Consider the following 25,607-nt stretch of genomic DNA (forward strand, 5'->3'; position numbering starts at 1 on the left):
GTTGCTCTGCTAAATGTGGTTTGGGTATGTTTATATAGCGTTCTTACATCTGCCATTGTCTGTAGCAAATGGAAACGATCGGATTGGGTTCGTTTTTCCAATGGCTGTTTAATTGATTACCTCTAAAGTACCTCCAAGTATATGTTGGCTCATTGGCTCGGTAGCAGGATTACACAGAAATGTTTCCAGAAACCTTTATAGAGGGTATTACATGGGCCATCCTGCTGTTATTATCATTATCATTGGGGGCCTTTGAGGCGGTAGTGCCCCACACAAGATCCAGCAGATAGAGCTCTGTTGAAGAAAAGCTTGCGGCACCCACTTGGTAACGTAATTATTTTCCAATCAAACGAATTTGAGCAGTTTAGGAATGTCAATCTAATATGAGTTGTTTTGTGCAGTATATTTAGGGTTAGAGTTAGGGTTTAGGGCAGGGTTTGGTTTGAGTTATTTTCTGTCATGCCCCCCCCCTCAAGGGACAGAATATTTTTCAAATACTACAGAAACTGATCTTTATTCATTTCTCTGCACTGTACAGACTGAACCTGAAACTGCAAAACAAAATGGAGAGCATACAAACGTATTTAAGGGTCAAATTGCGTGTCATTCATTTTCTACCGCTTATCCTCACGAGGGACGCGGGGGTGCTGGAGCCTATCCCAGCTGTCTTGGGGCGAGAGGCGGGGTACACCCTGGACTGGTGGCCAGCCAATTAACCTAGCATGTTTTTGCAATGTGGGAGGAAACCGGAGTACCCGGAGAAAACCCACGCAAGCACGGGGAGAACATGCAAACTCCACACAGAGATGCCAGAGGGTGGAATTGAACCCTGGTCTCCTAGCTGTGAGGTCTGCGCGCTAACCCCTAGACCACCGTGCCGCCCGGGGAAATCATCATATTGTCAATTTTAGAAAGTATAGATAAAGATCTATTTAAAAGACAATTTCTGTCAACAATAACATCTCAAGCATAAACAAGAGCTCAATGGTTTATTAATCATACGCCTTTATGTTAGACGGTTTTATAGCACCATGCTTCTGTTACACTTTCCATCCATCCGGCGCAATAGTTTTTTTTCTCTCTTAAAAAAACTCAACACTCATCTGTGTTAAGCACAATTGTAAGAAGTGAGGTTTGACCAAACGTCTTGCTTTCTGCTGAACACGTGCATGCATGCGGCCAGACGACTGCTCTGGGCAACAACCTGGCCACATCCTGAAGAGCGATATCGTGTGTGTGTGTGCTCATTTGTTGCACCACAAAATGAAGTTAGCATGTGTATTGTATTTCATATCCGCCATGGGACAGTCCTCGACTTGAGAAGAGGGTTGAAGCGGGGCTAACTGGAGTGTAGAGGGTGCTACCGGGTGAAGCCTTTGTGATGGCGTGATCTGATTGGATACACATGTTTGTGAAGTCAAGCCTTCTTGTAAACACAAGCAGACTGGTGGGAAACGTGGGTCTCATTAGCGAGCGCCTAATGACAGAGATAAGGGTCCCGTGGTGGTCTAGCCGGGGTTAACTATTATTAGCAGCGTGAGTCCACAGGACATAAACTTGCTCAGTAAGTCATATAATATTATCACTTATGTTCCGTGTGTCTTTGCGTGTTCCTCCACCTGCCACCTCATAAAACAAGCCCATCCGCCAGACTCGACTCCATCAAGATGATATTTGACATGTGGAAACGATCAAAGAAGGCACCCAATAAGGCTTTTATACAACATTTGGAAAACACAGTCTTTGACGGCGTATTCATTTGTCGTCGCCGTGCCTCCAAGCGTCTTCTCTGAGAGCACCAGATGTGCGATACGAGTATGAAAATACTCGACATGTACAGAGCCGGGACTAATGACACCGTGTCAGTGCGGCGTTGGGTGACGGATGGCGGTGGTGTCAGCGCCTGGTATGGGGGAGCGAGTGATCACGGAACACAATGACAAGAGGGGCGGGGTCTCAGGACTAAAGCATTTTGTATAAGCAACATGACATAACACACTTAAGATTTATGCTCTTCGGGTTTTTATATCCGTCTGTCAAGAACACATTTTGCTGCAGTTCACATTTTCACGATGTGACCCTCGCTGGACACCCCTGTTCGAGTGCCTTACCGATTTACTGGATTAATCGCAATAACAAGCTTCATATTAATCGACAAAGCCCTTAGCAGAATATTGTAAACAAACACTTTGATTTCATTCATTCATTCATTCATTTTCTACCGCTTTTTCCTCACGAGGGTCGCGGGGGGTGTTGGAGCCTATCCCAGCTGTCTTTGGGCGACCCTGGACTGGTGGCCAGCCAATCACAGGGCACATATAGACAAACAACCATTCACACTCACATTTATACCTATGGACAATTTGGAGTCGTCAATTAACCTAGCATGTTTTTGGAATGTGGGAGGAAACCGGAGTACCCGGAGAAAACCCACGCATGCACGGGGAGAACATGAACAGATGGCCGAGGGTGGAATTGAACCCTGGTCTCCTAGCTGTGAGGTCTGCGCGCTAACCACTTTGATTTGTAGACGTATTTCTTCTATTTATTGTACAGTATATCTGCTTGCATTGTGGGCAAGTGGGGCAGTGACCCCCAGTGCTGACGGCACCGTGGTGGGGGAAAAGAATAATCACCTGCTACAGGACAAGAGTGGGACAGATTTGTCCATCAAGCGGCATGTTTTTATTTCCGTCATTCTGACAAGCCGCCTTCAAGAGAGTGTCTTCTGGTTGTGGTTTTTCCGCTCACTGGAAACTCTGATCCCTTGTGGAGAGATGTGGGTTGACTTTTTACATGTGGCACCAAACTGCTTTGACAATGTGAACACTTCATTAAAGAAAAAAAAAAAAACTTCACTCATCATCCCCTCATTGAGGACTGTCACTTTTTTTCCAAGGTGGTTTTGACTGTGTGTGTGTTCTTCATCTGCCACATTTCCACTCACTTGTATATGCTTCAGTTCAATGTCCATGTCTCAGTCATCTCTTCTTGTGTGTGTTTTTTTTTCCTTGTTAGGGACAGAAAGGTTACCCTGGCCCACCTGGACTCCCCGGAGAACCCGTGAGTTGATTTCTCAGTTTCAAAGCTCCCCTATCATCTGTAGGCTGAAATGTTACCATATGCGCACACATCTATCAACGCCTCTGAGTACGTATTTTTGTGTACTGTGCTTGTGTACTCGCACGCTGCCCGCGAGCCAAGCAGCCATCCAGATGAGATTATCTTGTGATGGTGCAGAGCGAGAAAGACATCTGGTCAATGCGCCGTATTGCTGTAATGCTGTAGTGATGCTCTCCAGGATATCAGGAAGTGATGCCAAACAAAGAGAACCATGAAGAAGCCAACTGGGCCACCAGTGACACGCTCCCAGCCATCACACAGCTGCTTTGTAGGAACTTTTACCGTGGTGTCATTTATCTTACAAAAACTCTGCACTCGCCCGACTCAACTGGTGGAAAAACACACAGTTCAATGAAGCCTTCATTTTGCAAATGGGAGGATTTGTGGAGGTTTTGGTGGAGCCAAAAGGGGACTATTTTGAGAGCGGAGCATCCAGTACTGTGTCCAAAGCAATTTCCAGGCCTTGTGGGTCACGCTACTGTTAGTATTGAAGAAAGGCCTTAGTCAGTGGGAGTCAGAGTGGAACATTCTCCTCGCTGTCACACGCTTTTAAGTACGAGCCCCGTCTGAGACGTCAGCGGTTCAGGGAGTTCCCAAACTTGTCATCATGCTTCGCTTCTCTCTGCTGATCCTCGTCCATCTTCAAACGCCCCCCACTTTCCCACCGCTGTGGCTGCCGCTTAACTCTGACTCACCATTGAACCTCGGCACTCACATGACCAGTTATTGCTGTGATGACTTTGTTGTCATACTGTAACATACAGTAGGCCGGTATCAGGGCTACCAGACGTTAATATTAGCCTTCTTTCCACCAAGCAGTACCATCTTACTGTTTTAGAGAGCTGTGTTCAGATGGAAATCAGCTGCTCCGATTCGGAATCTATGATTCTCGCCTGAAAATGTGTGGAGTGCCATCTCCGGTTCATAACGTTTATCGGCAGAATTTCTAGGTTCAATCGCGGTTGATGATGTAGTCCTGCTGGCATCATCAGGCAGGGAATTTCAGCTCCCATTGGCTCAGTTTTCAAGATGGGATGGGAATCAGCACCTCCAAGTCAGAGTTCATGGTTCTACCCCAGATGAGTGCCGTCTCTGGGCCGGGGATGAGACCCTGCCCCAAGTAGGGGAGTACAAGTACCTTCCAGGAAAGATGGATTACGACAGCATTGATGCGGACTCTGCATCTGTTTGTGAAGAAGGAGCTCAGCCCAAAGACAATGCTGTCAATTTACCAGTTGATCTACCCTGACCTATTGTCATGATCTTTGGGTCCAGACCAAAAGGACAAGATCAGGCCACCAAAATGAGTTTCCTTGGTTGGGTGGCTGGTGTGAAGCCGAGATTCAGGAGGAACATTGAGAGGAGCAAGACCAGATGGCTCAGGCGTCTCCCAGACGCCTCCCTGGGGAGGTGTTAAGGGTGCGTCTGACCGGCAGGAGACCTTGGGAAGACCCATGACATGTTGGGGAGACAATGACAAAGTCCCTTCCAGAGTCCAACCGTGCTTGATTGCAGTAAAAGCTACAGTATGTAGGCTGTTGTGTCCCTGCTTCGCACGTCACATTTCTGCGTCCATCCACCACGTGTGTGTGTTAGCTCAACTATGACAAATTTGATTTGGTGCGACGTCAGTCGTGCTAACGCAATAATTAGACTTTTGACATGTAAACTTACACATTAAAGGAGCCAAAGACCCCAGTCAGCTGGGTCCTAACTGGCCGCTGTAAGGACTTTATTTATTTATCCAAGACAGCCAGCACGCCACACGGCAGCACATCCGGAGTGTGTCAAAGGAAGTTATACATGAACACGTTTGCACTCTGACACAAGTGGCCTGTGTGTGTGTGTGTGTGTGTGTGTCACACTCCCAGTTGGCTTGATCTTGTTGGAAAAGTTTACTGCTGGAATCATATTCATATTAGTGTGAAGTATAGAGGATGTTAGAATATAACTTTATGACATCATCAGCAACGCATTAATATGACAAAGGTTTGGTGAAGACTACCTGGGTAGTCAGAGAAGACAGATTGTTTGAAAGAGCGAGGGAAGCCATCATTGTTCAGGTTGAGAAGCCGATTGTAAACAGAGGTGGAGGTCTGCGACACCACATTCCCTTCCTAAAAGATTCAGTCATTTTAGCCTCTAACAAACAAACTCGGTTTCAAGTGAGTCATGACCATGATTACATCTAACTGGACTGCTAACAAAGGTGACTATGGTTGCCCCTATGGAGGCCCCACGATCGTTATTTGACACCACAAAAGAGTGACTTGCCTCCTCTTTTCCTGGATTAATACACTGGATCCATCACTGAGTTCTTGGACCTAGTCTGACTTGTGTTTGACCCACCTCATCTTTGCACATGAACTGATGAACCCTGCTCAGATGAAAGGCGAAACATCTTCTGAGAGAACGTGAACTTTCCAGCGCATAGACCTTCCTGAATGTGAATATTCACAGACCCATCCATCCATCCATTTTCCTCCGCTTATCCGGGTCCGGGTCGCGGGGGCAGCAGTCTTAGTAGGGAAGCCCAGACTTCCCGATCCCCGGCCACCTCCTCCAGCTCCACCGGGAGGACACCAAGGCGTTCCCAGGCCAGCTGTGAGACATAATCCCTCCAGCGTGTCCTAGGTCTGCCCCGGGGCCTTTTCCCGGCTGGGCATGCCCGGAACACCTCACCAGTGAGGCGTCCGGGAGGCATCCGGACTAGATGCCCGAGCCACCTCAACTGACTCCTCTCGGTGTGAAGGAGAAGCGGCTCTACTCTGAGCCCCTCCCGGATGGCTGAGCTCCTCACCCTATCTCTTAGGGTGAGGAAACTCATTTAAGCCGCCTGTATCCGCGATCTCACTCTTACGGTCATGACCCAAAGCTCATGACCATCGGTGAGGGTGGGAACATAGATCGACCGGTAAATTGAGAGCTTTTCTTTTCACCACGACGGTCCGGTACAGCGACCGCATTACTGCCGAGGCTGCACCGATCCGTCTGTCGACCTCACGCTCCCACTTTCCCTCACTCGTGAACAAGACCCCGAGATACTTAAACTCCTCCACCTGGGGCAGGACCTCATTCCCAACTCGGAGGGAGCACTGAGAACCGACTCCGACTGAGAACCATGGCCTCTGATTTGGAGGTACTGAGACATATTCACAGACATATTGGTCAATCTCCAACTCAGTAGGAGCAGTAGGATACAACGGCTTGCAGGCCTGCGTGATGGTCAGTGTTAATTGCAGTGGTCCTTTTCACAGCAGCTCCTCACTCCTTCCTCCCCTCTTTTCACTTCCCCCTGCAGGGAGAGCAAGGTCCAGTCGGAAGCCCGGGTGCCAAAGGTTATCCTGGCAGGCAGGTGCAGTAAATCCTCTGCTGTGACTGGTACAGTTGTAGTCAAAGCCAAGTGCAATTAGGTTGTGTTGAACAGCTGACCCTCTGTGTGTGTTTGCATGTGTGTATATGTGTGTGTGTGTGTGTGTGTGTAAATACTACTTTGAGGTGTTGGAATAGAGGGCCACAAACAACACAAGCTAGCTTACTTATTCCTTATGTTTATTCCACATCCAACAAGCCAACCATGTGTTGAACTTTTATCTTTTATTTGCAGGGTTTACCTGGACCAATAGGACCGATGGGGCCCAAAGGCGTGCGGGTAAGTTAGCCCCTCCCCTTCAAATGTGACTAACTTGCCCACTGATAAATACGCATCATCCTGACAGATTACTGACCCTTTTACTGCACGGTATTTATAGAAGGAGTCGTTAAGAAAAACACATTATGTCTAATTAGAGGTTGGGCGCTATCATATGGTTCCTGTAGAGCGAAAGAGTGCACGTACCGGGTCCAGGCGTGTGCACGTGGGTGTGAAATTCATCTGAGTGCGTGCACTTATGTAATGCATCTTTGCACACAAAAGCATAGTCATGCACGCTCACACTGGCCTCTTGTGTGTCTATTAATAGACGCCATGTAAGCGCGGTATTGCTATTTTCAGGCTGCTTCCTGATATTTCTTGGCATGGAAACAAGCGGCTGCACTAAATAAGCCGAGCAAACTGTGATGTGAATATCGTGTTTTAATAACGTCGTCTTTATCAGCCCCTCTTGGCCGCTCCAAAGCCTCCCCTGCCCCCACTGGTTGGAATTTCCTGTTTGAGCTCCGTATGAGGCCCTGCTGTCTTAAGGAGGCATTCTAGTCCACTCTCTCTTTCCTACTTTGTCACCTACCCACACATCCTTCACACTCTTATACGTATGTGTGTGTGTTGATCTCACTGTCGACTGTTGTGTTTGTGTCTCCCCTGCACGGAAGACGCAGTGCGACACCCCCGCCATCTTCAGAGATCCCTGGCGTGAGGGTATGTGCCCTTGGACTACATCGTGGAAGCCAGCACCATGCAGTCCATGGGCATATACACTTGCCTCATGGCTTGGTTCTTCACGGAGACCCTCCCTTAACCATGCAGGACCCCAAATGCCACCCTCTTGAGCCAATGTTGCTTCATTTTGCATTAACTGCATTAAAATAACTCACCTGATGTCCCCCGCTTTCTCTTTCCTTTGTCTGCTCTTATCCCCGCTTCCTTTCCTCTTCCTGCAGGGTTTCATTGGAATCCCCGGCCTTTTTGGCCTCCCTGGGCCTGATGGCGAACGAGTGAGTGCTTGTAATTATTTCTCAAGTTGAAATCACAGGAAATGGATATACAGTAGATACATTGGCATTCAGATACAAAGACGTTCTCTATATAAAGAAAAGTATGCTCAACAGCAGCAGTGGGTAGTCTGTGTTGGACTTTGTACCTTTTAATGACAAAAACCGAGGTTCCACTGTGTTATGGTCCCATATGAAGAGAGCAGCATAGGACCGCCTATAGCGGTGGAGGCCTGTCAATTTTATACTAGTGCAACATACGATATGTACAACAATATGTGTATTATGTACACTTTGTTCCTGATGCTACAGATTCCGTACAGTCCTTCCACAAATTCATTACCGCCAATTGCAAAATGTATCTTCTTGCTTTTCTTCTGATTTAGTCGTCAGTGTTGACAGTGTACTTACCGTAAATGTGGAAGTACACAAATTGAAACGCAGTCATTGTCCCTTTTTAGTATCTGAGTTGGTAGCTGAAAGGAAACACTCTTGAGTGCCCACCTCACCCCACCTTCAAATCTCCGTACTGTCTGAACTCATCTGCTTTGGAAATGACGGAGCGATTAGCATACTTTACACATGCTCCAGGGAGTTGCGTCAGTGCAGGGAAGGCTGTAATCAGGCCTGTCCTCTACATACTGTAGATAATAATAATAATAATAATAATAATACATTTTATTTGTATAGCGCTTTTCAAAATAGTCAAAGACACTTTACAGAAGAATGAAGTTGAATAAAGCAAGTAAACAGAATAGAAGACACACCAAAATACAACATTCATTGGTTAATACACAGTTAAAACATGAGTAAAAGCGGGGAGGGGCGGGGCACAGCAGTCAGATATAAAAAGTTAGACATTGAAAACAGATTTAAAGAGGTGGGTTTTGAGTTGTTTTTTGAAGGTGGGAAGGTCAGGGCAAGCACGGAGTGAATGGGGCAAAGAGTTCCAGAGGGTGGGGGCAGCGATGGAGAAGGCTCTGTCCAAAAAGTGACTGTATCTTACCTCTGGAGCTGTTTATTGAACTAATATTTACATTACAAAGGGGCAAAGAAACACATCATTTATTCTTTTGTGTATTTTTTTCTTCTTTCACCCGCCGTCTTTTCTTTCTCATTTTGATTTTCAGGGCATTCCCGGCGAACCAGGGAAGAGGGGCAAGATGGGTAGGCCGGTAAAGTTTTGTCTCAACATACTTTACAGACGATGATGCAATTGCATGCTTGGATGAGTTGGGATGAGGGTCACACATGTCAAACAGCATTCACTTCCTGGCAGGAGATGCATTCCTTTGATTTTGTCTCCTATGAAGAAGCAGTATGATGCCAACATCTAACTGTGTAGAAACGCATAAAGTCTGCATGTTACGTCATTGTTCCAGTCAGCTCAGTGTTTCCAGGCCTGTCAGGAAGGTTAACTGGGGTCGAATCCTGGCAAGCCGCGCATCGGGGTCGTGCTTGCAACAAGAAAAGGCTTTTGTTGGAGTGGAGGGGCTCCGGGCCATCTGGAGGAAGCTGTTGGTTTTTGCCGTGTGTGTCAGATATAGATCACCTTGACAGCACCTTTTCACAAAGTTTCAGAGCCTTAAAGACATTGACACATGTTACTTGTTGGGTCTTGGGCTAAATAGCGGCATTTATGGAGCCATGCATCTCCACTTGTCAGGTCACCTTCTTCCAACGTTGCTTGCAGACGATATTTCCATAACTAGACAAAATTATAAATGAATATGGCTTATATTTTTAGTGTTTGTCTTATTATTTGTGAAATGCGCCCATTGGCGTCACAGTTAATGTTTGTTCATCGCCCGAGATGTGGCCTGACATTAGTTTGAGCGAAGAGCTGCTGCCTATGTCGTTATCAGTAAAAAGACAACATAACACAGTCATCCTTTGTGAGCTTAACATTGGTTGCAGCATCATGGTCGGTTGTAGAATGCCATGTTCTATACAGTGTGCTCGTATGGCCGTGCATTGCTACTTTGGTCTTGGTGATAGATTTGTACTTGCACTTTAGTTAACAGCTTGTAAGCGTCTTCGAATTTGACACTCTATGTAGGAGGGAACCTGAAGAGATGCACTTAAGCCCCATCTGGACTCGGTTCAATTAATAGTTAAAGTGCTGTACTTGGAAAAGCCCCCCCCCCTCCCCCCACATTTGTCTTGATGACAGCAGCATGAGTCGTCATCTTTGTGGGTAAACTTCATGCGTCATCCAACGTCTGCTGTACGAGTTCAGCGCTCCGAATCTGCACCCTTTAACCCCTCTTTGAGTCTGCTTCTGCTGACATGGAATTTTGACATCCTACTACAATGGAATAAAATCCGAGGTGTGACGGTGTTCCGGAGCGAATTGTGTCAGACCTCTGACGGATGCTAGATTTGATTGGTCAAGTGATTCTCTGTTGTGGGTCACAAACAAATAAAACACACTAGCATACATACGCAACTATGCAATCCGCAAGGTATGCCGGGTAGCCTTGAGGATATTTATATATCTGCAATGTCCCACAACCACTGGTTTAGTTTGAAGTGAAACCATGTCACACTGGTTCCCTTAAAGCTTTCTTTTTGTCAGCAGATATTTATCTTAGTCAAGCTAGGGGTTAAAACTTCCTGCTGTGTGTCTAAAAGTCCCCCATTGTTACAAAGAACTGCCATTTGCAGCGGGAATCAAGGGTAATTAGCGTTTTTCAAACAATGCGCGAGGCTCGGAATAGCGCAGGTCGGCCATAATGAGCCTTTCTAGATGTTCCGGTCTTAGAATGCATTGTGCTCTCTGCCTACGTGGTTTTTCTTTGCATTCAGCGCGGCCCAGATTATCCTGCATTTAACGCTAAATAGCTACGCTAAGAGTAATTACTTGGCAGCCGGCCTCTCTTGTTGCACTTAGACAAAGTATAATCAACTTAAATAGAATAGTTGGCCCTCGATGTAATGCCTGTAATGGGTCCATTATGCGCTTACTTTGCATATTTCAAATGATTTGACATCTAATGTTGAGGCTGGCAACAACAAGTGGTCACATAACAGTCTGTCGCAGTACTGCTTTGTTCAATTTTGCACCATGCTTAACTGTTCCGCAGACAAAGCATGCTAACGGCTTTCAAAACATGAAGACGTGAATGCTGCAACTGAATGTGTGACCAGAAACCCAACTCTCAATGAATGACAATGTCGTTGTGTGTTTGTTGTTCTCAGCTCGTTAAATGCCAATGTTCGGTCAGTAAAACGAGGTGCGCTTCCTGTTGGATTGCACCTGTTCTATCCCTCGATATACCAAAAATAATGGGCTAAAAACTTGAAATTGTGAGATAAAAAGTCATAACTATGAGATAAAGATTAAAAATTTTGAGATCAAAGTCAAAATTGTGTTTGTATCTTAGAAATTCATTCATTAATTCATTCATTTTCTACTACTTTTTCCTCACGAGGGTCGCGGGGGGTGCTGGAGCCTATCCCAGCTGTCTTCGGGCGAGAGTCGGGGTACACCCTGGACTGGTCGCCAGCCAATCACAGGGCACATATAGACAAACAACCATTCACACTCACATTCATACCTATGGACAATTTGGAGTCGTCAATTAACCTAGCATGTTTTTGGAATGTGGGAGGAAACCGGAGTACCCGGAGAAAACCCACGCAAGCACGGGGAGAACATGCAAACTCCACACAGAGGGTGGAATTGAACCCTGGTCTCCTAGCTGTGAGGTCTGCGCGCTAACCACTAGACCGCCGTGCCGCCCTATCTAAGAAATTCGACTTCATAATTAGGACTTTTTAATCCCAGAATTATGACTTATCATTTCGACTTTTTATCTCATCATTTCGACTTTTCATTGAGAATTCCTTTTCCCTTTCAGCGACAGAAACAGAAACAGGCTTCCATACTGGTTTGACCTTTCCAAGAAAAAAAAACAATTAAAACTCTCTTGTCATACCTACTTCTACCACTAGAGGGCTTTTCCCATATCCAACCCAAGACCACTAGAGGGCATCTCAAACGTGATCATGTAACTAAGCTTCTACGTCAACAAATTGTGAAGAAATGTCACCCTCAACTATATAAATTAAATAATTTGCTCTGAACAATGAATTAACATCTCAGAATAGGACTGTAACTGTGGTCTGTTGCCCCCTAGTGGTGGGAAACAAGTTCTTGCATGTTTGCTAAAGCAGACAATAGATAAAGCAGCGACATGGGAGACAGATGAGTTTGACTTCTGACGTGTTTGTGCATCCATCCAAAGATGAAAACGACTCTTGTGTGCCATTTAGGGATTTCCTGGGGACTTTGGAGAGCGAGGACCACCTGGGGCAGATGGCGAACCAGTAGGTCATGCAGTCACACACCTACACCCATGTATGGCTTCTCTGTACAAGGGAGCACCTTTAGGGACTCTTTTTGCATTCATGATCATATACTGTACAGTAAAAAAACAATTTACACCTGTCCTAATTAATCCTAATTAATCCACAAGCTGAATAGGCCCTTGCCCCTCATTTAACTCGGGTTTCACACAACTATGTCAACTTTTTTTTGGCAGTTCCTGTTGCCACTGGGAATGGCAACAGGTACACTGACTATGCATAGCTTCAGGGTGCCATTTTCATCATATGCCCATCTTAGAATGAAAATATGAACCTAATTAACGTTTACAATTTCATGGTGGATTGTGAGAAGTTTGGCGCCATATCCTGTAGTCATCCTATGGCGGAAGCTTAAAGAATTCGGACATCGACACGGTCGATCTGTCTAGTAAGCGTGATTTTGCTTTGGGCTCATTTGGTCAGTCTTTCCGAGGAGTTTGTCAAAATATGACTCCTGATTTTGCCTCTATATGCTAAGTCCAAGTCAAAATGGGCAACTCCTTGTTTGGCACTACTAAATGAGTAGTAGTGGGCCCCCTTACTGGATCCTGCAGATATCGGTGGGTTTTCATGCAATTTAAGGCACCAAAAAAATGCAAGGAAAGGCAGAATAATAACAGTTAACATAGCTGTTCCAAGTGCTTTGCAAAGAAAGGTCAAAAAGACGAAATACTAGTGGGGAAACAGGAAAAATAAATGGAACCCTACTCTGTCTGATCTAAATAGCATCCCTCCTAAAATAGGAGGTATTATCTCCTCCACTGCACCCCCATCACGCTCAGATTTAAAGAAAAACAGTGGAAACGCACCTCTAGCTCCACCTTCCACCTTCGACACACACAAACAAGCACACAGCCTTCTCTTATAAGCTGCCTTGAACACTGAGCCACTCTTCTGAGCATGTTTGTTTAAAAAAAAAAAAAAAAAAAGCCAATAACCCCAGAAAAGTGCTCCTTCACTCTTCACCTCACTTGCTACTTCTCTCTGACCAGGGCCAGCTGGGAGCCCCCGGTCCAAATGGAGTTCTCGGACTAATTGTGAGTAGTGTTTTTATGTGCGCGCTGACCACCTTTCCCCAAACATCCATCCCATCAATGCTTGATTTAAACGAGACAGAAAATGCCAGCGTAAATAGGAGATTATGCGGGTGCGAGCATCTATGTTTCATAGGTTTACCACTGTAGACAAAGTGGAAAAAGTGGTGTTTTGTTGGAATCTGTGTTGGAAATGACTTGATGAATGACCAATCAAACCTAATTTACCAAGTTCAAAGTCTGTTTTTTAAGCTAACACGCCCGCACACACGCACCGATCACCACGTAATGGTGTGTCTTGTCTCGCGTACCGTCTTCGGCCGTGCTCCTCCCGGTTTATTCTGGGCCATCGGCGGTGGCAGCGGGCCTGTAATTGGAGGCGTGTGATTACAGCTCTGATCCCAACTTTGTGACCAGACTGGGTTCGCAGCAACAGAACAGGGCTGCACTTAAAAACGTTAACGTATGCAAACGGACCTTCCTTCTGCTGGGACTGGGAAACAACCTCCATGGTAAAAAAAAAAAAAGCCATCCCTGCCAACGACTGGCTGACATCCTGCATATACCGGTTCCGGTATATGCCCGCTTAAGTCGGGTTTTGTAGACCAAAATATGCACAAATGGAGGAAAACTATGTCCTATTACCTGCCATAGGTTGACAAATCCTTTGCCCATTCTCCCAGTCCCTGACCGAAGTCACTAGTATATTTACAAGCAATGGTTGGTTTCGTTTCAAGCAGTTTTAAGCAAACTTTTTTTTTTTCGATTTCACCATCTACGGCAGTGTCTTGCAGCAACGGTCATAAAAAGTGGCTCGTAAAGCAAAAACATTGGAGCAACTCCTTCTATGTCATCTCTAATTTTGATATCGTATTGATATATACCCGCCTTTTACTGTCGTCTTTCAGTTTGTTATACTACATAAGTGAGTATAACACACAAATGGTAAGGGTAATGGTTTAATTTCATTTGAACATGCATCAGATTACAATTGAATGCATCACATAATCAGTTCACAGTTCCACATGTCCAAAAGGAGTAGGAAGAAGCAAAGCTTATTAAATCCTACCCCTCCATCTGGTACTTTTATAATCAGTAACTGTTACATTTGTTAGCAAAAGCCCACCATTAATGTCCAGTGCTTATGTTATTCCCTGTGCAAACATGACTCTTTTTTTTTTGTCCCGTCTGCTGGTACCAGGGTGACATGGGACCTGTCGGAGAGATGGGCCTTCCAGGACCGAATGGACTGAAGGTAATCTTACCTAAACCCTCATGAAAACCAGAGATTATGTTGATTAGCGTTTGGAAACCAAAAGGTCTGACTCCAGTTATGGGTGTTCTAACTACTCGGTCCGTGTTTCTTCCAGGGTGTGCCCGGAAATCCAGGAGAACCAGGACTGAAAGGTGATAAGGTGATCTGAATATTCCTGTTATTGGCCTGTGTTTGAGCAGCATGTGATGGATGTACTTTACTCCTTTGCATCCTTATCCTGTCTGTCCCACTTGTGGATCTTGAGCATGTTTTAGTCTTTTCTGTCACGTCGGGGTCACTAAGTAACAATAAGGTGTCTTTAAGTCATGGCTATAGTCCATCATTTGCTTAAAGGGATACAGATATTATGGAAAATGCAAACAAGGCCTCGAGATAGATTACAATTTGATGATGGAGGCAAGGAAAAACTAGTGCAATAAACCTACAGCTGAACCAAGACGGGAGTGTTTGAGTCTATTCAGCATCCATTAATATGCTCTCCTTCTGGTTGGTTATGTCAATAATCTTTGTAAACTTTCTTTTCGTAATATTATGACTTTATTCCCATAATAATAATAATATTATAACTGTGTTTCCAACCTAATTTTTTGCCAAAATAAAACTACTCTGTTTTGATTGTTTCTCATGATATCACAACTTTGTGTTTTCTTATATTACTATATTATTTATAAAATTCTAATATTGCTACTCCATGTAACTAAAATCACATTGAATATTATTCTTTATATTAGGAGTTTACTCTTTTTTAAATTCTTCTAATATTTTGACTTTACTCTCATGACTGTTATTTTGTTCAATTTTTTTACATTTTTTTCCATCTACAACTTTATTTTTGTCAATTTCCTTTTTGTATTATTGACTTAATTCCTGTAATAGTTTGACCTTATTCCATTATTATAACTTTAAAGTAACTTCTTTTTTTCTTTAATATTTCACCTTTATGCTACAAAAATGACTACTTCTTTTTCATAATTTCACAATGTGATTCTTGTAAAAAAAAATATATATTTTTTTTACGATTACAATTTTGGCCAGCGACATCAAAACTTTGCAGTACTCTGAATATTTTGACTCTGTTCTTGAAAATTTGCTATGGATTTTTCAATTTTTTCTGCTGTTTTTTTTTTAAACAAACAGTGTGCAGTTGTTATCACTCCAAATGTTCTTCATGCTATAATGTCACGTAGTTTGTACCTCCCTCATCATCCCGTGTCTCTTGGTCTGGTCCTCTCTCTATCAGGGTGACATTGGGATCCCGGGAGAGCAAGGCGAGATGGGCTTCAAAGGGGACAAGGCAAGTCCCCTCGTTTTTGCTGTACAACAGTGTAGTCCATGTGGAATTCAGTCCATCCTCTTTCCACGTTTGAACGCTTGTGTTTGTGTGCGACATCCAGGGCATCCAGGGGGCTCCAGGACCGCCTGGCATCCGTGGAAAACCAGGACCGCAGGTTAGTGTTGACTTTTGCAACTCAAAGGATTTACTTATCGTGACAGCCTTTTAAATTTCATATGTTTTCTCTCTTTGTACAGGGCAGTGTAGGCGACAAAGGCCCCGATGGGACAGCAGGACCAATGGGCCCTGAGGTGGGTGTTTACCCACAATGCATTGTAAAATTCCAGTAGGAAACCACAATTTGACAAATCTGAACTGACTGTAATAGGGTTTCCCTGGAGACATGGGACCACCAGGAGAGAATGGTCTGGAAGGACCAAAGGTAAGACCATCATGTTGCCTGACAACAATACATGTATGCGTCCAGTCGTCCCTCGCTATATCACCGTTTGAATATCAGTCAAAAAATACCTCAAGTCCAAAAATATGTGTAGTATTCCGGTCACTAGGTGTCAGTAATGTTGCATTGATGAGACATTAGCTTACCTGACATTACCTTATCTTGCACTGTGGAGTTGCCATGGATGCCTCCCATTTCATGTGGAAGTGGTCCCATTTGGCTTCTTATGATGTTCATCTTCCCCACTCAGTTTCAAATTCTTTTTTAAGTTTAGAATGAATAAATAGTAGGCTAACTAGTTAGCTTGACAGCTTGCTAATGCTTAAAGTGCTGGCCGTCTTTTATTGTTCTTTGAACTCCTATTGTTCTTTGTGTACACCTCATTGCAATTCTTATGCCACTAGCTAGAAAGCAAGCAAGCTTACCAGTTAGCCTATAAACTTAAGAAGCCAGAAACCTACCACTTCCACACGGGATGGGAGGCAAATATTTTTTTTGCAGTGTTAAGGTTATGTAATGTAAGGTAATGGCTCGATGATTTGTGTCATTACTGCCGCCTAGTGACCTGAATACCACACATCACTTATATTTATATATTTTTATTATAATTTATGAAACAATAATACATTTCTGGAACGCCACAGTATCACAAGGTCACAATAATTGAGGAAACAAGTGTACGAGGAGATTGTAGAGGTGTTATTTCATGTCTGCAGAGCTCTAATGTGTGGGGAAAAAAATAAATGTATTAATATTCCATCTTACTTTGTGGAAATTAACTTATGTGGGTCCATTCTGGACCCAATTAACCACGATAAACTGTACTTTATCATTTATAGCACAACACTGATGTGAACATTTGTCTGTGTTTCGCTCACCCAGGGAAAGCTAGGGACCAGAGGTTTACCCGGGCCACAAGGGTTACCTGGCTTGGAGGTAAGCTGCACAGACAACGTAGCTCCACCCAAGACCGCAATACATTCAACTGCAAGCCGATTTGGTTGACTAAATGTCTTTTCTGTTTCCAGGGAGATGAAGGACCGATGGGACCACCAGGCCCAATGGGATTTGAGGTGAATTTATGGGGCAGACAACTCCTAATGTCACACTGTACATCTGTATTGTATTTCCCTTGGGGAAGTCCTGTTTTTTTTTTTTTGGTTTATCTGTGCCTATGCGATGCATACCACATCTGTGGCTGGATATATCTTAGCTTTATTACATCACATCAGATGACACAGCCCATTTACCAAAAGCCTTGTTACCAATGGGAGTGTCCACAAAGTTAATGGCCTTTGTTATCTACTTTGATATAGTGTCCATTTTCTCCATGAAGAACTTAGCATCCCTGTTTCAGACACAAGGGGGTGATAACTTTCACTACGTTGTTGACTGTTGCTAAGATTTATAGCGAGTGTAAAATGCTGGAGGTTGTTAATGGACCGCCTCAGAAAGAGGAGACTACCGAGTGCCAAAGTAGACCCCGGTTGGAAGAATGCCTTCACTTGCATTTTCACCCAGTCAGACCTATTTTTCTTTGATGGTCCCAGATGTGTTTTGGTCTTTTTACTTCCTGCATTTTTCACTCAAGCCTCCTCCTTACAACTCCTGCTGATTCAACCGGGTTCTCGGACCCCCTCTGTCGTCCTTTCTGAGGGGAAGTGGTGCATGACTCCTTCAGGAGCTTTGAGTCATCTCTGGCCAGGTGGAACTGGTCCGACTTCTCTACCTCCTCTTGGGCCAGCTGGTTTTTGTTTAGGTCCAATCTTGCAACAATAGCCAGTCTCAGGTTTTCACTTTGAGTCTTGTCCATCCAAGTGTTCCTTTCTTTGGATCTCGCGATCAGACACAAGCAAAACTGTTAACGGGGTGAAGAAGACACAAAACCTTGATGGCTCATTTTCATGGATTTTATTACCGTGCGCTACGGGAGTTGAATTAAAAGAGTCTGCACTCAAAGTTTGGAATTCCTTGAGTCATTTAATTGACTCCGTTCGGAGAAGTTACGGCTGGTAAAAAAGCACTTAGCTCCCCTCTTAACCTCAGGAATTATTGTCTGTGAAAGAGACGCTACAGTCAGCAAACACCTTCACAGTCTGCCAAGAGGTAAACGTCTGGGTTACCTGCGCACGCCACTGCATGTTTCGGCTGACTGTGACATCTGCAGACGACCGCCAGCTGTCATCGCCCCGTGATTCACCGCCTTTTTGCGTTTATTTAGAAGGTTAACGTTGCGTCACGTGGCATGTTCCTGTTCTTTTTAGGGTCGACTGGGCAGAAAAGGATTCCCTGGAAAGGTCGGGCCTGAGGGAGTGAAGGTGAATACACCTTTGTTTAACCTTTATTTCTTTTCTAAGTGATCTGGAATCCTTCATTGCAAACCTCCAATGTTGCTTTATGCAGGGGGAGACCGGCATCACGGGAAAGGTTGGCGCCATGGGAGAAAGAGTAAGAAACTTTGGCTTTCAGATACATCAAGAGTGTCCAGATGTTTTCGCGTTTGATTCCATTTTATTCAGATTACAACTTTTTTCCCTTGATTTTTACTGCATTCTTTTCAAATTACTGCTGATTTTTCAATTTTTTGCTTTTTTTAAGCTTCCTAATTAAATTGTATATTTAGAATGTGCGGGCGGAACGACGGACGAGTGGTTAGCGCGCAGACCTCACAGCTAGGAGACCAGGGTTCAATTCCACCCTCGGCCATCTCTGTGTGGAGTTTGCATGTTCTCCCCGTGCATGCGTGGGTTTTCTCCGGGTACTCCGGTTTCCTCCCACATTCCAAAAACATGCTAGGTTAATTGGCCACTCCAAATTGTCCATAGGTATGAATGTGAGTGTGAATGGTTGTTTGTCTATATGTGCCCTGTGATTGGCTGGCCACCAGTCCAGGGTGTACCCCGCCTCTCGCCCAAAGACAGCTGGGATAGGCTCCAGCAACCCCCATGACCCTTGTGAGGAAAAGCGGTAGAAAATGAATGAATGAATGAATGAATGTGCTGTGGGTCGCAAAAGGCCCCTTGGCCGCACTTTGGACACCCCTGATATAGAGTATAGCATGGCTGCAAAATGGACCACCGAGTGTGTGTGTGTGTTTTACAGGGCTTGGTGGGTTTCATCGGACCTGTGGGAGAGGCCGGGCTGGCGGGAGAGAAGGTAACATTCCGTGTGGATTCATCACTTCCAGCTCATCACCAGGCGGATTTTTAGACTGTAGCCTTTTTGTGTTTTTAGGGAGATCGAGGTTCCATGGGCCTTCCCGGACCGCCTGGAGAAAAGGGGTCTACGGTAAGATGGGAAGAAGGATGGGGAGGATTTTTTTTTGGAAGGAGGTTGCATCGCGCTCGATGGGAACCCTCGATGTGTGTGTTATTCCCATGGGAATACTCTTGACGCTTCTGATGAGTGAGGAAGTGGGATGACGCCCGTCCGTTCTTACGTGTCACAACGCTTTGGAAAACCTGCTTGATCCAGTAGCTGGAAAAAGGCATAACAACACTAACTGTTTACCCACATGAGCGAGAGAGACGACTGTATGTAATATTCTATATATATATTTATGTGTATATATATATGATATTAATCATTTTTAGTCTTTCTAAGTATTTTTTCCATTATTGCATCCCTGCTGTAGAGCCCTGTAGACATGATATAATACCCCTATAGTCACCTTTACCATTTTACCTCTTACCACTTCCACATGTAATGTGAGGGTATCCTTTTTTCACTTTATCACGTCGCACATGCAGGGTGAGGGTAACCTCATCAATCAATGAAATCACCTTTAGACATAATAATAAAAAATAAGCCATTTTAGACACTGGGAAGATCACCTACTGTGTAGTGCACAATGTACACAATTCCTGTAACTACACTTTTGCATTTTTTGCTTAACTTTCTTGTTTTCTGTTGCATCATTTCTCATCATTGTTTGTCCACAGGGTCACCCAGGGACACCAGGGGAGACCGGGCCTTCAGGACCACCTGGCAGACCAGTAAGTCATGACTGCATTGCAACTCGGGCTAATATGAGTCCAATCTCGTCTCTTAGCGGAGGAAGCCCGACTTGATGGGAACCTGCTGCATGCTTGGAGCTAAAAGGCCACAGAGGAAATTGCCATTTTGGTCGCTCGGTTTGCTCCCAAAGTCTTGCAGTCAGCAACAATCTTCAGTGGAAGCTTTTGGAAAGACGGCCTCATGCTGAACCGGCATTGTCCTCCTGTCGTTCACAAGCTAAACACCCCTAACCAATTAGACGTGTGAAGCCCCCCCCACCCATAAGCGGTGGCCTTGACGCGGGCCAGGCAAGAGTTGGCTGAAGCAGGAGGCCAGCGAACCACCAAAACAAACATAAATAGAGCTCAGCCGAGCAGGGTTCCAGAACACGGCCATTTAATTGGTGTGAGTGACACATCTAACGAACCTCACGCTGTGGCCCCCCCAGGTCACACTGCTAAGCCCTGCCCCCCCGGGTCAACGTGTGCTGTGTCAGTGTAAACCTTTGTTTTATCTCTTATTTTGCTTTTCTTTCCTACTTAGGGAGCCCCTGGGGGAGCGGGACCCGCAGGTACCAGAGGAACCAAAGGTTTGCGGGTAAGTTTGAAGCTGTGAGCAGGTATCATCCCGAGTGAAGAGCGACTTAATGCTTTAGATCGGAGAGTGTCCTCCTGATGTTGCTAGCCTGTAAAAGGTGTAGTAGATGGACAAAATGAAGTTATATGACACCTCCTCCCCAGTAACGTCAGCATTGGCACTTGCCTTGAGACGTCCTTTTCATGATGACGTTCCTGCGATTTAAAATCTCACATAAATGGAACAATACTAATTAGCATGGAAAATGTGACATTTTTGCAGATCAAATTAGTGAACTGAGGAACCTTGAAGGTTAAAAAAAAAACAAAAAACGAGCTGTATCAGCTTTTTATTTTTGCCAGGTTCTCTCATTAAATTTTACAAAGGTCGACCGATTTTATTTTCCAAAAAGTCTGTTAGGAAAGTTCTATAAACACCTTTAGAACAATTATGTCTCCAAGGCTCCAGATGATATTAATCCTCACAATGCTATGCCAGAAAATGCTACACATATTCCATTGTAATATAAATGACTATACATGAAGCTCTACTTTCCAAAAAAAATCTTGCTTTAGGACTGATGGATCGGTCAGGACTGCCTTGAGTCTGAAGTCATGTTTAACCGTTAAACATTAAAAAGGAGTAATTGCAATGCCAGCGCTGGAGCGAACGGTCAGCCCGCCCACCTGCAACTTTACTGCCTCTGAAAATCCTCTTTGTGGTTCATAATGTACTTAAGTACTGTCCAAACACATCAAGGTAGTTCCCTCGTACATGTGGCAGCTGTACCTTTACACCACCAGGGACTGCACACTGAGCGTAGTGTCATAGTATGCGTCTCATTTCTTTTTCTTTTTGCTACGTTTGTGCTCTATGCCTCACGACAGTGATGCACAATCCTTTGTGCATATTCCTAGAATGCGCCCCCTTGCGCATAGTCGCCCCCCCTCGTGGATCACGGGACCCTATGCATAGGGGCAGCCCTTTATCATGCATATGCATTTGTTTTATCTATAATTTAACTGTATTGTATGACGTAGGGATGAGCGGTTAGTGCGCAGGCCCCACAGCTAGGAGACCCGAGTTCAATTCCACCCTCGGCCATCTCTATGTGGAGTTTCGTCCACATGTCCGCGTGTGTTTTCTCCGGCTTCCTCCCACATTCCAAAAACATGCTAGGTTAATTGGCCACTCCAAATTGTCCATAGGTATGAATGTGAGTGTGAATGGTTGTTTGTCTATATGTGCCCTGTGATTGGCTGGCCACCAGTCCATCCAGGGTGTACCCTGCCTCTCACCCCAAGACAGCTGGGATAGGCTCCAGCACTCCCGCAACCCTGGTGAAGATAAACAATAGAAAGTAAATGAATGAATTCTATAATAATGTAAAATATGACAATGACATATCAAAAAACTGTCGTAATATTATTACGATATATAAATATCGTAATATTTCAGCAAACGTGGGTTTTCTTTGAAAAGATGAAAAGGATATGCTAGCGTGTTTTCCACTCTGGCAGGTTAATCAGGCTATGTAAACACACGCGGCAGGTATCAGGTACCCCAGACAGGAATGTTAATGAGCGCCACTCATCCAGCTTTCTACCTATAATGGGCTTATGGCACTTTGGGCCTTGCGGCGCCCTCCGCGGGACAATCTCCCGCTGCGCCCAGTCATCAAGCCTTCAAAGTACAAGGCCGCCTGTTTTGGCTGTGTCATGTCACATTTGCTGGCAACAAAATGATCCTCAGTTTGGCTTGATAATTGCACATGGCCGGGATTGACCCGCACAGCGTTTAGTGACCTCAGTGTTTTTTTGTTTTTTTTTTAAAGGACAAACAAGGCTTTGTGCAGGGGTACCACATGGACTGCCTTCTATTTGTCGCTTTCTTGTGATGATATCAGGCGGTTCATCTTTTTCTGCCATTGTGAACGCTATGTGTCTTTTCCAGGCTACAGAAGGGCCAGCAGGCTTTTTTCCTACACCGTACCTCCGCCTTAAAGCACACAAGCGCTCATTCACTTGCCTTGTTTACCCTGAAAAGTGTCAGACAGAGACCCTCACATGGCCTCTCGCGTGGCTACTGTAGCACCATGCAAAGATTGTTTATTTACAGTGCGCCGTGCCTCTTTGGCTGTGTTACAGTGACCTCTGTTGGTGAAGTGACGTTTGTCTTGTGTTTCAGGGCGCCACGGGGCCTGACGGTCCAACGGGAGAGATGGGGTCAGAAGGCAAGAAGGTAAGGGGACCTGTGGGTGTGGAAAATGTACAGTTCAAGTGACAAATGTCAGCACGTGGCTGTATATCACCTTTCCACTCCTTCCAACAGGGTCTAGACGGTCCTCCAGGAAAAATCGGCTTCCCCGGACCCCAGGTGAGGCACCGTGGCGTGGAACGTAGCGAAGCATCAGGACCAGCCAACCATTTTTCCACATATATTTAGAAGCATGGACACAAATTAAGTTTCATTAGTAAAAAAATATATATACTAAGTTTCAGAAGTATTTGCACCACCTTGGAGACCACGGATGTCCAAACTTTTTCCAGCAGGGGCCACAGAATGGAAAAGGAGAGGATGCATTTGACCCAAAATAGTCCCCATGTGACTGAAGGGTGGAATTGCATCCTTAATTTAAGGCAATAATATTGATCCGGGGTGGTGGTTAGCGCGCAGACCTCACAGCTAGGAGACCAGGGTTCAATTCCACCCTCGGGCATCTCTGTGTGGAGTTTGCATGTTCTCCCCGGGTACTCCGGTTTCCTCCCACATTCCAAAAACATGCTAGGTTAATTGGCCACTCCAAATTGTCCATAGGTATGAATGTGAGTGTGAATGGTTGTTTGTTTATATGTGCCCTGTGATTGGCTGGCGACCAGTCCAGGGTGTACCCCGCCTCTCGCCTTAAGACAGCTGGGATAGGATCCAGCACCCCCCGCGATCCTTGTGAGGAAAAAGCGGTAGAAAATGAATGAATGAATATTGATCCGCCGTTAACAAGCTTGCTAGCACAGGATGTCCGTGCTATGCAATTTGCAATGACAAGGAGGGGGACTAACCTAACCCAAACCCTAAGTGTCTTCCTTCAACACTTCTAATCTAATATCCTAATTGTCATAATATTCATCTTGCAGGGGAAAATTGGGGAGTCTGGGGAAACTGGGTCCAAGGGTTTCCCTGTGAGTATATGAACAATACTTCCATACATTTCTGCTCTTTTTGGACTTTTTTTTTACATTTTAACATTTCCGTTCCAAGGGTATCCAAGGGCCATCCGGACCACCCGGAGACAAGGGAATCGCAGGCGAGCAGGTACAGTATGATTCCATATCCTGTCTCTCCTTTTCCTCCATCTTGTATTTCCTGTCGGTTTTTCTAACCCTATTTACTCCATTTATTGGATTTTCCTCTGCCTCTTTTTTTTCTGTTGTGTACAATTGCTCCAAACCTTATTTTACGACCAGCAAGCCGTCCAGCAGACATATTTTTAAAATCATTTCTGCTACGTTAAACACTTCCTGCAGTCTTGGCCATGTGGTTACAAGAGTGCAAAGTCACTGGCTCACTGGAATATTGCAATAAACACGTCGTAAAATATGCTGTGCTATAAAAACGACTACTCTGCTTATGTTTTTTATTTTAGGAGCAGGAAAACAAACAATATCATTCTGCATCCATGCACCTACACAGGTGCTACTGCCCCGGAATAGTAACACTTTGTATTTGACAATACAGTCGACAAAACCCCTTGCTAATAACGGACACACCCATCAATAGCCATAATAATGCCCATTTTTATAAACCATATAATGTGCATCTCACATGTTAAATTCAGTAAAGTAACAGTATTGAAAAAACCTGTGGTTATGCAACATCAAGTCTTGTCTACACATCTTCCTGCTGGACAATGTTGAGTGACACAGCACCATCTGTTGGATTCGTAGATGCAGCACTACGTCTTCCCTGCAGATAGCATCATCAACTTTATATGCAGTTATGCAATATCACATCTTGTCAACACATCTTTCTGATGCAAAATGTTGAGTCGATTGACTCTCTTGGATTGATAGCGCCATCAAACCACTTTCTGTTTAAGTTACCATTAAAAAGTGAATTATACACGCAAATGCGCATAATCATGTCTTGTCAACCCATCATCCTGCTGGAAAATGTTGAGTGAATTGACTTTTGAGACAGCTCACTTTGTTGGGTTATTAGTTACGCAGCATGACATCTTGTCAATGCTTCTTCCTGCTGGAAAATGTTGACTGATTGAACTTGTTAATAGCATCATGAAACCACTTTCTAATTACATTGCCATAAAAAAGAGATTATTTATGAGTAGTTATGTAGCATGATGTCTTGTGAACGCATCTTCCTGCTGGAAAAAGATTCAGACAACGCCTTCTTGTTGCTTTAGCTGCAGCATGCTTTTTGCCCTGCAGATAGCACCACTTTCTATTTAAGTTACCATAAAATGTTGCATCTTGTCGATGGATCTTGCTGCTGAAAAATGTTGAGTGAATGGACTTGACATGGTTACTCATGACAGTTTGCTCTACAGCCAACATGAAGTGTAAAATTAATTAGCTTAGGACAAATAAGATGCTAATTAAAGTGACAATATGTTCCTTGTCATCTGTAGGGGCCTCCTGGTCCACCAGGAACTATCGGAGTTTTAGGAGAAATTGGTCCGAAGGTGAGAAATATCTGTAGATCTGGATGAAGATGTACAATGTCCTAATTGTCATCCACTTTCTTTCTATTAGGGTCCTCCGGGTAGCATGGGGGAGCCGGGACTGCCAGGCGAGCCGGGGGAGAAGGTGACGCCGTGCTTTGCTTCTTTTC

General features: G+C 44.7%; 1 protein-coding gene across 1 annotated transcript in view; it reads left to right on the top strand.

The window, feature by feature from the left end:
- Window positions 1-25,607, top strand: part of LOC131103521 (collagen alpha-1(XXVII) chain A-like) — a 72,178-nt gene that overhangs the window by 36,947 nt on the left and 9,624 nt on the right. The window contains exons 9-35 of the mRNA XM_058049858.1: window positions 3,019-3,063; window positions 6,425-6,478; window positions 6,731-6,775; window positions 7,723-7,776; window positions 8,904-8,948; window positions 12,052-12,105; window positions 13,137-13,181; window positions 14,380-14,433; window positions 14,549-14,593; window positions 15,695-15,748; window positions 15,849-15,902; window positions 15,985-16,038; window positions 16,116-16,169; window positions 17,070-17,123; window positions 17,216-17,260; window positions 18,452-18,505; window positions 18,591-18,635; window positions 19,290-19,343; window positions 19,422-19,475; window positions 20,129-20,182; window positions 20,727-20,780; window positions 22,947-23,000; window positions 23,091-23,135; window positions 23,894-23,938; window positions 24,018-24,071; window positions 25,405-25,458; window positions 25,529-25,582. Coding sequence (XP_057905841.1) covers window positions 3,019-3,063; window positions 6,425-6,478; window positions 6,731-6,775; window positions 7,723-7,776; window positions 8,904-8,948; window positions 12,052-12,105; window positions 13,137-13,181; window positions 14,380-14,433; window positions 14,549-14,593; window positions 15,695-15,748; window positions 15,849-15,902; window positions 15,985-16,038; window positions 16,116-16,169; window positions 17,070-17,123; window positions 17,216-17,260; window positions 18,452-18,505; window positions 18,591-18,635; window positions 19,290-19,343; window positions 19,422-19,475; window positions 20,129-20,182; window positions 20,727-20,780; window positions 22,947-23,000; window positions 23,091-23,135; window positions 23,894-23,938; window positions 24,018-24,071; window positions 25,405-25,458; window positions 25,529-25,582 — 1,377 coding nt within the window. The remainder of the gene's footprint in view (window positions 1-3,018; window positions 3,064-6,424; window positions 6,479-6,730; window positions 6,776-7,722; window positions 7,777-8,903; window positions 8,949-12,051; window positions 12,106-13,136; window positions 13,182-14,379; window positions 14,434-14,548; window positions 14,594-15,694; window positions 15,749-15,848; window positions 15,903-15,984; window positions 16,039-16,115; window positions 16,170-17,069; window positions 17,124-17,215; window positions 17,261-18,451; window positions 18,506-18,590; window positions 18,636-19,289; window positions 19,344-19,421; window positions 19,476-20,128; window positions 20,183-20,726; window positions 20,781-22,946; window positions 23,001-23,090; window positions 23,136-23,893; window positions 23,939-24,017; window positions 24,072-25,404; window positions 25,459-25,528; window positions 25,583-25,607) is intronic.

The sequence above is a fragment of the Doryrhamphus excisus genome, chromosome 2, assembly GCF_030265055.1.
Source record: "Doryrhamphus excisus isolate RoL2022-K1 chromosome 2, RoL_Dexc_1.0, whole genome shotgun sequence".
Lineage (NCBI taxonomy): Eukaryota > Metazoa > Chordata > Actinopteri > Syngnathiformes > Syngnathidae > Doryrhamphus > Doryrhamphus excisus.